This window comes from Pseudopodoces humilis, chromosome 3, assembly GCF_049639895.1.
Source record: "Pseudopodoces humilis isolate 2021_Gansu_Grassland_sample_001 chromosome 3, ASM4963989v1, whole genome shotgun sequence".
Lineage (NCBI taxonomy): Eukaryota > Metazoa > Chordata > Aves > Passeriformes > Paridae > Pseudopodoces > Pseudopodoces humilis.
The window spans coordinates 73,184,324-73,196,439 of record NC_142202.1 but is presented as its reverse complement, the minus strand read 5'-3'; the positions used below and the strand labels follow the sequence as shown (position 1 = coordinate 73,196,439).

At 34.4% G+C, this 12,116-nt stretch overlaps 1 protein-coding gene across 5 annotated transcripts in view; it reads right to left on the bottom strand.

Moving 5' to 3' along the window:
• ASCC3 (activating signal cointegrator 1 complex subunit 3) overlaps positions 1 to 12,116 on the bottom strand; it is a 253,171-nt gene that overhangs the window by 146,403 nt on the left and 94,652 nt on the right. For all 5 annotated transcript variants that reach the window (XM_088053260.1, XM_088053258.1, XM_088053259.1 and 2 more), the window contains one exon: positions 783 to 959. In XM_088053260.1, the coding sequence (XP_087909386.1) occupies positions 783 to 959 (177 nt within the window). The remainder of the gene's footprint in view (positions 1 to 782; positions 960 to 12,116) is intronic.

Genomic DNA, 12,116 nt, shown 5'->3' with positions numbered 1-12,116 from the left:
TCACAGGTGAACAGTATTTTTTGAGATGTTAAACTATATAAACCTTAATTATAAGCTAATGAGATGCATGGGAAATCTATGTAAAGTGTTTGTATTAAGTCCTGTATTTAATGAACTAGAATTAACATGTCAGGTGTCACTGCACTAATGATTTTTAGTAAGAATATTATACCTGACCATCGTCTTAATGCTTCGCGAAATGAGCAATAGCACAAAGAGCAAAGAAGCTTATTTAGGGATTACTTTAAATACAGTTTCTATGAAATATGCACATATGATAATTAATAGCTTAGCATGCTAAGGTTTTCATCAATAACTTTAGTATTAATGCATGTTGTGTTAATATATATGTATATATATCTCCAGATTAAAATAGTATTTTCCTTAGAGCATTCCTCATGCATCCTTACAGCCAAATAAGATGCACCACATGGAAACCTGAAATGAAAGAGGCAGAATAATCAGCTGCTAACGTGACTCTGCAGTTGAAGGTGACGACTTCTTCTTCACCAAGCAAAATTTAGTAGTGAAGAAGAGGCAATGTAAAGCTAAATAACTGTGTCCAACTGCAACAAGGCTTGCTTACAAGTATGGTAAACTGAAGGAAGAAGATTCTTAAAGCACCTTTCAAAGGCATGTATCTTTATACAAAAGAAAATATGCTTCAAAAACCACCTGTATGATAATGAACAAGTATCCCAAACATATACATACATGAAGCATGATCAAAACAAACAGAGACTACAAACAGCATCTTTTCCTTGGCACTCATGATTCCTCACCTTATTGGTTGTCTTGATCCCTATAAAGGTTTGTCCCAGAGGTACAGGTCGGAAACGGCCATCAAAGTAGAATAGTCCAATGTAAGGATTGACATGCAGAAATGTAGCAACATCAAGATAATTGGGTAATGTAGCTGAAAGGCCCAAAATCCTAATCATGCTTTGTGTAGATTCAACCTATTAAAAAAATCAGAAAAACTGTACACTTTCCAAGTGTTGTGAGCCAAGGAATCACGCACAGTTTTTAAAACATCTCTTATAAAACAATAATGTGAAAGAAACAGTTAATACTTTCTATGAAAGGTGAAAAATACATGTGAGTTAGTGATTAGCCTGTATTGAAGAAACCAGTGAATTCCACAATTCCATCAAATCTTGCTTATTCATCCTTCTATTTTATTGTACTTTAGCCCTCCAAAAGGTTAACTAGTCATTAACTGGCATGGAGGAATAACAACAGAAAACTGGCTTTGTTAAGAAGGGATAGTCCAATTTATAGGCAAAACTGTGATAACATGATTTGGTGTCTTTTCTTCCTTCATCCAAATCAGACCACTATTCTGGAAAGAAAAAGAAATCTAATTTGTGCCACTTCCCTGTCATAGGTTTTTGATTCCACTGCTCTCTTGGACAATGTATTCTAGTTCTCTGTAACTGGCATTTCCCTATAATTTCTTCTTCTTTTTTTAAATCTTTAATTCCTCAGATGTTTTGTTTACATGCCTTTCCATTTAATAAGGGACAGAAATGGTGCTTTACAACTAAATGTTCTGTCCCTTACAAAAGCCTGCATATTATATGTAGTTTCTGGTAATTTTCAAAATGAATGAAAACACATAGAAGACCTGAATGAACAAAGTACACAAGAATTTTCCCATTTCTTTCTGGAACATTAGGAGATGCGTAGGTTGGCACACAACTAGCATAATTACTTAAAACCAGAGTTCACAGTAATTTTATTATAAAGGCTTTTTAGACACTGTTACTGAAGCTATATATGACGTTCTCAACTAGTCTCAAATGGGTGAATGTCTTAAGATGAGTAAGGCTGGGAAATTCCACCTGGCTAAATCCTGCTAAAAAAATATGACATTTTACTTAGAATACAGATTTTTATTTACTCAGATGTTTTGAGTTCAAATGAAAGGAATGCAATTCAAAGAGTTAAAAGTTTTCAAAATGGATGATTAAAAAGTAAATGGAGAGCATTCTCAAGGAAGACAAAATAGTACCACATGATAACCCAGACCTGAAGAACAGGGAGCACACCAAAATATTAAACTAAATCTCAGAAGGAATCACAGCCCCAAACACCACAAACAACAAGCAGACAAAGTAAATCACTACATTGCCTGGTTATGGACATGTTCTGTAGGAAAAGTTTGCACACTGAAACTATGGCTACAAACAACTAAATGACACAGAAAACCTGCAAACCAAGGTTGTGCAAGGTCTACACTTGTAAAAGAGCAGTTTTCCAAAGGAAAGCCCCATGTACAATAAAATCTGATATGTAAATGTAAACTGGGACAAATCTGAGACTTCATTTTCTGAAGTCTTCTATCTACAGGGATCAAAAGCAGTGTTCAAGAGCACAGAGATTTCTCACTTCTTACACATCTTTTTATGGCTGGAGTATGTGATGACATAAGGGCTACAGTCATCATCAACCACAGAGTTTTGAGGTGTTTGAAGTTTGGGGGTTTTTTGAGAGGTGGGGGAACTGTGCAGGGTGGGTTGTTTCATCTTTTGTCTGTTTGGGTTTTTCTAGTTTTGATATAGTCCCCTGGAGTACCCCATCCTTCTGCACTGACCTTAGTGTCTGCAAAGCTGTTTCTCCTTTTTTTTCTCTCACAACTGCTGCACAGTGTTTTTACCCTTTCTTAAGCATGCTTTGCCAGAGATGCCACCACTTCTGGGTGGTCGGAGCCTGCTTCATGTGGCCACGTCTGGCACGTTCAGCCACAGCTATCCCTCACCAAGGCCATATGCATCCCCCTCAGCCAGCACCTGGGCATCTGGGCTGCAAAAGTTTTAATCTACTTGGTGTTTATATACTTTCTTTTTAAGCTTGAATCTGTAAGCACAATTGCCACTTGCTGATATATGTATCCCGTAGATTGCTCACAATTGCCTGATAATAAGTACAGTAATCTTAAAGTGTAACTGAGCTCCCATCTGGAAAACATTACTTGATTTTACTAATTCAATAACAACTTTTTTTTCAAATCTCCTAAGAGCCTGAAAGCACTAGTTTGAAAGTATGCTCAGTTCTGTCTGAAGGCAAGAAAGCATTTAAAGTATTTAAACAATTAACAAGAACACTGCTTAATAACCAAGGACATAAGTATTTTTACAGCAATTAAATTTAAGATGTTTTTTCAAAGGTTTCTTTTAAAATAAAAACAGTGCCTAGAGAACAGTTACAATTTACTGAGAGGTGCCACTTTCAAAATGTTAATAAAACAAAGAAGCCAATTAATGTCACTGACCTGGCAGTTGACCCTGGAGCTAAGGAACTTACTGAAAACCCCAAATTAACACTCCGCATGACAACTGAAGCTGACAGTTAACACAAGCAAGTAAGGAAGATTACTAATATATTTAGAGAACATTTTTTAAACCCCTCCCACTAGAACAGGTTGTTTGGGGCCCAGCACTTCAAGGGATAGGACATTCACACCTCTGGGAAACCTATTCCACTGCCTCACCATCTTCACTGTCAAGAACATCTTCTTAATACCCAAACTAAACCTACTCTCAGTTTAAAGCCATTCCCCCTTGTCTTATCACTACATGCTCTTGTAAAAAGTCCCTCTACAGCTTTCTTCAGTGCCCTTCAGGTACTGAAAGGTAGTAAGATGACCCATGTGCCTTCATTTCTCCAGGCTGAACACTCCCAGATCTCTCTGTCTTTCCCCAAGGGGAATGTACTCCCTCCCTCTAATCATCTTATGAAGACTCTAAATCATTCCATCTATTTCCTTAAGTTATTTCAAGGCCATGCTAACAAAAAAACAAACAAATCTTTTTTTTTTTTATCATCTACTTTTATAATTTTTGTATTTTTTTTACTATTTTTTATATTTACCATCTACTTTTATATTTTCTTACCAAATATATTTATAATTTATATACATATATAAAATAATCAAGATGCAAAAAAGGTACACTTACACTGAAATAAAAAATGCATCATAACAATCCTTCCAATTATTTCATGTTCAGATCAAATTGAAACTGTAAACTAAACACCTATGTGTTTAGTTTATGCCCATCATTGCATTCTGATAGAGAATGAAGGGTTCTTATTCTTTTAATTATACATGGCAATATAAAAACAGCAGTGACTAAAATTGTGCTAAACTTAGAAAATAAAAAACCAAGACTACCTGAAAAACAACCATAACACAATTTATTTTTTGCATTTTCTCTGTGATTATAATTCAGTTTCAACTATGTATCTATTATTCATCTATCTAAGCACTATAGAAACTTGATTTTCCATAATGGAAATGTATGCAGAATTCTCTGCATGCATTTTTCAACTATTTTTCTGACTTCCCCTTGAAGAGCAAGCACTAACATCTCTTACTCTCAGGTATTTCTAAAGAATGGTAAGCCTTGAAAGTGTACAGATTCCTTTTGGAAATACAGATCATTCAAAAATTCATATTTTTCAACTGCTGGATCATTTATTATTTGATCCTAGAAGTCCCAACTAGAGATTATGCCTTCGTATACAAGAAACCATGAACCCACAGTCTTTTCCTGAAATGGCAGCAGAAATTACTGATAACACATTTAGGATGACAACGTTTTCTGCTTACATTGCATATTGATGGCTGGTGGTAGGCAGTTAAGTGCCTTTTCTTCACTGCTGAAACACAGCCCCTAACATTTCATTCTTTATATGTGTTTAATTAGCCCAGTAAAATAGCAAGCACCATTTGAAACTTACGAGGTTTTCCTTGAAAACATGAACTGACACAGTATTTGCACATCAGGTTCTTTAAAAGTCTTATTATGTTTTATTGCTTTCACGTTACACTGGAAGTGAGAAATAAAATTGCCATTGTTATATTTAATTGACATATCTAATTAGTATATCTAATTCAAAAGCATTCTTGATGGAATGTGGAGAATTGACAGCATGTCCACCAGACACACTCACAGAACATGATTACCACACCATGAAATTCCATGTATGCAGAAAAAATAATCAGATGATAGCTATCCAGTATCGATTTCCACACAAGCGTCACCTGCATTTACGCTGTAAATGATAAAGGATCAGGTATGGGGAGTGCCTCTCTGGATTGCAAATTGATCACAGCAGGATCATTTTCTTTCTAATAGGTTTTAAGGTTTGCATATCATCTCATTACATTACAGCCGCCGCTTGAGAGCATACAGTGTGCACAGAGATATTCTTTTATCTGACTTCTAAAGTTCTTCCTGAACTTTGTGATCTTGGCAGCCTTCCCATTTCCAGGTATTAAAATATCACATTCACAGAATGAAACAATCAAGCTGCTCTGATTGTTCAACTTGAGCACAGAATTAAGTGAAGCAGACAAGTTTACACATTTTAATCTTTGAAGAATTGTCTGCTGGTTAGAAATTAATCTGATATTCAGATGACCCAGGACCACTTCAACACACCCTCTGCAGTCAGCCTTTATGCCCTTCAAGTGTACGCTAAAGACAAGATAGAAAATTAAACACAAGCATTTCTTAGTTTTTAGTGCAGATGTGCAAGAAGACGAATTCTTAACTTACGTTCCTGAGTCCCCTGTTCAATGCTAGTAAGAATGAAGCATTACATATGGGGATTCACATTAGTTATTAGTTGGATACTATCCTACCCACAGAATGGTTCTATGTCTCTCTCTCTCTCTCACAGAATCTGTGCTATTTATCCAAAACAAAAGAGAAACAGAAATGGAAAAGTATTGAGTAAGGCTCACAGCATTAAAACATAAAAAGAATTAAATGTTTCAAAATTAATAAGCAAGAAGTTTCTCAGACTATTTCACCAGTGTTTATTTGTTTATTGCTATATTGTTTACTAGTAACAAAAGTTAAACTGTCAATAATTCTACATAGGTGCAGTTGTCTAGTTTTAAGAACAGAAATGGAAAAGACAGTGAAATTGCAAAACCAAAGTACATAGTAAAAATGCAATTACTAATTCAGTTTTGAAGATTCTATATAGGACGTTATCTACAACTCACTCTGCACAGAATGCATTTGTTACTAGGCAACCATCTAGTTAAGTAATTTTATTAGTTTTACTCTGCATCCAATGAACCCTGAAAATACTGTGATCTCAGTCCTCCATTTAGAATATATTTAAAAATCTACAGGTACTGAAAAAATGTAACCATGCAGAAACCACTATCAGAAGCCATATTATTCTCCCTCGGCTACATATTAAGTATGCATTACTTTGTCTTAAGAAATGGCATTTTGTATATATCCGTTAGGAGATTTCTATACCTGGCACGGCGTCAGTTTTTCCTGACTGACAAAATGCCTTTTCATGCTATGCTTATTGTTTTGCTCCCAAACTAAGAAACAAAAATACCTCTGAACCCTTCTACAAATTAGTTTCACTGCTTTACCATAATATGAAAGACCACAAAAAGTATGACAAACACTATTACATTTTAAACTCCACAGGTATATCACTAAAATGGAAAAACAGTCACCAACCAATAATAAAAAGCGAGATGCAGAATGACTTCCCGACATCCTTTCCATGCATAGTAAAAGAAAAGCTCCCGAAGACTTAATTCAAATGTCTGATACATAACATTTTCAAAACAATGGACATTAGGTTTTGTACTTTAAAAAGAAGTTTTAAAAAAGTAATTTTTACACAACTACAAGGTTGTGCAAAAGATAATAAGACAAGCCTAGACTCATGTAAGACTCATTAGACATATGGCTGCACAACATAGTGCCTAAAAATAACATCACAGACTAGCAAGAAAACATGTATTAAATTTATCACAAGCTGATGAACTGACAGATTTTAAAAGAATGTATAATTGAAAAACAGCCATTAAAAAGGGATTCCTCTAATTGCTTTCTAAGCCTAACTCTAGTCAATAATTTTATTGATGATATGCAGTACAAAACAACTGGTGATTGGCAGAATTAATATAACTGATGTATATGTCAGCCATACAGACACATCTAGGTTGATAGCCCCATTCAAACTAAATTTCTTTTCACTTAGCTCATTCTATAACAGGCCACAGCTGCAAAACGGGACACTATTTTCAGGCAGCATTATTATGAGTGAGCAATGAGTTAATACTGCAACAATTATAAAGAGGTTTGTTTGAGGATTTACCTGAATGCAAGCTCTGAAGATGTGTTAGCAAATCAACTACATGCAGTTCTTAAAGGTCTAAAGGGGATAGAACTGCATAATTGAAGGGAATCACTCTACCTCTGTATCCACCAGGACCAAAGTAACACAACAATTCTATCTATATCCAGTTTGCTGAAATGCTTTACAAATACAATCATGAATATAGGAAAATCCAGTGAAAAAATGCCCCACAACACTATCATTTGAAATGGAAAACTTATTGCAGAAGGCTTCAGTAACCTTGTTTGGTTTGTCCTTTAATAAAAGATGCTGAGTAACTTGATTGTTTATACAAGGAATATCAAAGAGAAAAAAGACTAATAGAAGTCACTCAAGATGAGAACTGAAGAACCAAATGAAATGCCGCTGTCATTTGAGTCCCAAAAGACCCATATAGGAACTACAGTGGGCTATCGTTTGACACAAGACAAACAGATCTAAACAGCTGGTTCTATGTCATTAGCTATCAGTCTTGACTGGTTTTTTTTAAACTGATCAAACAATCAAAATCAAGAATGGGATTCCAAGCACTTAAAAATCCCTAATTTGATAACGACTAGACATTTGGCTTTGGGTGAGAAACATCTGAACTTGTTTGCCAATGATCTCTATTAAGAGGTAAAAGAAGGAACGAAGGAGACAGAAAAAAAATAAGTAGAGGAAATAATAAGGCACTACAGATATTGAAAATGCAAAGAAAGGGTAAAGAAATCAACATTACAGCTGACAGGAAAAGCTCCTTAAATAAGGTAGTATGAGGAGAGAAAACTCAGAAATGAAACATGAGAATTTCCAGGGGAAACATCTCGTGGTCATTGCAGCCAAAGCTGCCTTTGATCTTCACTTCCCCAACAGGCCCCTCCTTTCTTGATGAGTAAAAGGTACAGCACAGCACCTCTCCTTGTTGAGCCTGGAGGAGACATTTCTCATCAATGTATTCCAGGAACCTCCTGTATTCCTTGTACTGCTGTGTTATCCCACCTATAGTAACTTTGTTGATCTAATACAAAAACATAAAGCAACTGAAACTTAAGCTTGAAGAATGAGACAGTGCTGAGAGCAATATTTGTACATCTAAGATGGAAGCTTTGGTATAACAAAATCTGAGGAAGCTTTTAATATGGATTTTCTTTTATTTAATTTATCATTTACATATTGAGAGCTGGTATCAAAACTTGTGTATAACTCAAGTATTCAGTATGCTTTTTTGTGAAAAAATACCCATAAGCAGCAAGGAAGTCATCAAAATCTCTGAATAATTATAACAGAATACTTTGGTGGCCTGTAAAAACCATAATTTTTTTTCTTTCAAGCTAATAACCTTAGTATATTACAGTAGTGTGGAAAGTTTTATTAAAAAGTTTAAGCATTTCAGTTTTACATCTGCATTATGCTCTGGACTAAAACTTTAAACATCAAAGCTATAAATTGGATTCAAATAAGTTGTTTGATGTTATACCTACAGTATATAACAGAGCTCAGAGCAATTTTCCCACCAAAATGTTTAGCAAAGTCAATTTCGATCACTTGCAAAAACATTCTTTAAATCTGAAAAGTGCAAACATGCACAAATATGCCCTTCATTCTGCTATGAGTAAAACTGTCAGCAATTCAAATATATATGCTCCTTCCAGGTTTAAATAAAACCTAATTCTAAAAAATGCCATGAGTTAAAATGAGCGTGTTAAAGTCTTACAGTAAGTGGTGTGACTCAGTGTTCATCTGGGGGAAAGTACATCAATCATTCAAGTATTTTGAGGTACAAATTAGGACAAACCTGCTAATGCATCAGGATATTCCTGCTTTAAGAATGCATTTGGATAGCTGTATTTTCACCTCATATCAATACTGATCTCAAAACATTCTTTTCTGGCACAGTTGTAGGCCCAAGAATCTAGCTGAATACTAATTCTTAAAAAGACAAAGAAAACCCCCAATCCACTGTCCTTTTTTTCTGCTGTACACCATCTAAACGAAACACTCCTCATACCTCCAACAGAACAAGAGAAAGATGCTTTTTCTCTAAGATAGGATAACAAACCCTGCAAAAGGTAAAAGGCACTACACTACTACATCCTGATCTGCACAGGAATCATGACATTGTCTCATATACAAGCTAGGGAAGTGTGATCCAGATGGAAATACAGGTACATGCATTATTAGAGTCGTTATTAGTGATTTATGGGAAAGGCTGAAGTAGTATCCAAAGGAATTCATCACACTTCTGTTCTAGAAGTGAGACAAGAAATGACTGTTCCAGGTCAGATCAAAAATTATACTACTTGAATGCACTGTCTCCTGCAGGAGCCAAAAGCGACAGTACAGAAAGTGGGAAAATGTCAATGATATTTACCAGAATAGATCTCAGTTACTACAGCCTCCAGTCTGACCTAGTGACTACTGCTCTGCAATGGATTTTTGTTTAAATTACTTGTCCTTCTACTACAAATTAAGACAAAATAGTCAATATTTTGGATGTCTTAAACCAGTATACAAATCAGGTAATTGATTTCAGCAATTACTGCAGTGCTGTAATTGACATAAGGATATTTCAGATTAATATTGTCCATTAGTTTGGTTTTTTTTGGTTTTCAAGAAATGAACAATTATTCTTGCTTTCTGTGTGCATGAATACTGAACAAGTATGATATTTCTATAGATATCAATGAAAAGTATGTTCTATAACTACTTTCAGAAATCCTGGAGAGGAGACTGAAATCATTGAAGACAGAAGGACATTCTCCAGGGAGTGGCCGAGTATCCTGGCTTTTTTTTGTGCTCCAGGGACATTTATGAATTTGTATCAAAATACATAAAATGGAATTATGGGCAAGGAACAAAACCAAGGAAATGCAATGAATTTTTTTTTTTTCTCACAAAGTAATATTAAAACATTAGATGTGATTTTTTTAACACTTTGAGCAACTATAACAGTATTTTCACTAAACTCCAGGGAAATTCTCCTGAAATCAGAAACATTATGTTGTCTCTTTTTATTGACTGCGTAAAAGTTCCAGTAACTTCACAGTTGTGGATGTACACTGCAAACTTCATAGAACTATGCCTGCAAGCTCAGATGCTGCAGTATAACATTTCAGTGTAATTTTAAAAAGTAATCCTCTTATTATTTGTTTTCATATTAAAAAACCAAAACAATCGTACAAAACATCTTCTGTTTCTTTGTCCCCAGGCTCTCTGGGAGGCTTGCAATTTGAAATATTTTTATCAGAAATTGTTTTCTACAGTAGAATTCTAAAAAATTTTACAATTAATTTTGCTTTCTTTTTAACTGTGTTTTTTTTTAGTTTATCTTTATACTGTAAATTTCCCTCTCCTAAGCTATCTACTTGTAAAGATACATGTGGGTCTCCATTTCTGCCCTTCTTATTAAATTAGAATAAATAAAGGGGTGAGATGGTCAGTTTCAAGATTTGTGTATTGTTTTATTTCCCAACAGTTTCACTTAAGGAAGTGTTACAACTTGGTAGCTTCAGGTCCAGATGAATTCCAACTTGGTAGGTAAAACAAACCTTGAAATCCTAGGAGATTGAAATACTCTTTCTTAGAAGAGATATTTTTTAAATGAATGCCGAAGCAAGTTACTCCTATATTACAATAAATTCACTAAAGATAGGATTCAGTACCCAAAACATAAATGCCTCAGATTTTATATTCCTTAAGTTACCAGTGCAAGCTTGACAGACACAAAAGGGAAGGATCTACGGATATTTGTGTCCAAGCAAAGCAGAAATGGAATGCCAAGCTGAGTAATGCAGGACAGATAAAATGTCTCTCAATATCTATTCTGGACAGCTGAAGCCTATCTTACAAGTCTCACGAAATTTCACAGTAAGAAATTAATAAGTCTTGCAATCTGACATGAAGAAAATTATTATCATAGTCACTGCTAAAACCTGAGGTGCTTTACTATAACGACACCTAAGGAAAACAAGGTTACCAAAACCATTTAAGAAAGAAAATACAACATCAAACAGCTAAAGTTTAGTGCCTTTGAGGTAGTCTAAACTTAGCTGCTTCTAAAGAATTGTTACTTCTATTGTTCTATTGTTATACAGGAACTTTACACTTTCCATATTGGATTAGTGCAGACATCCATTTCATTCTTAGCAGAGTTGGAATCAGATGATTCAAAAGCCTTAACAAGGTTAGTGTAGCCTTATCAAGAAAAAAAATGTATCTTGAAAGCTAAAGGCTTTAAACATTTAACATGCTACAAATAGAGCCATAAAAATAACTGTTTCATTTTAATTTGTTACAGTTTACTTGTATGGATAGAATTTTGCTCTTCATGACAGAAAAAAAAAATAAAAAAAAATAAAATTGCACTCTATCCTACCTCTTCCCATTATTTATTTATACTAAATCCTTCCTTTTTATTCATCCCCAAATTCCTTTTTTTACTTTACTTGTAAAAACACATCTCACCATTGAGACCAATCTTATTTATTGCCTAACTCTGAATTCTTTTGTGCAAAATTCAAGAAAAAAATCCCTTTTCTCCTTTTTTTTCCATTTCAAATCTTCGTTTTTAGACAGTACCACTAAATCATGGGGAAAAACAAAAGACCATTTATGCTAGACTAAAAATTATGTAGTATTTTTCTAGCCATGCTGAAAGTTTTACCTAGATTTAAGACACTACTCTTAATTAAAACAAAAAAGAAATTCTCCTAGGAAAACCGCTAATTGAAAATGAGCATTCCTGGCAAGAAAATAATTTCAATTTTGGTTGTGTTAAAACATTACCCTGATTATTATTTGCTTAAAAATGTTTAATTTTCCAGTTATTTGTACAGTAGAATAAATTAGGTAAATAAATGATAGTTAAGGAAACAGCATTGTAATAAAGTATGCATCTTAGGAATCTGATAGTTGATATAATACAGAAAGGAAGGTAGAAGACAAAAACATTTCTGCACTTGTAATAC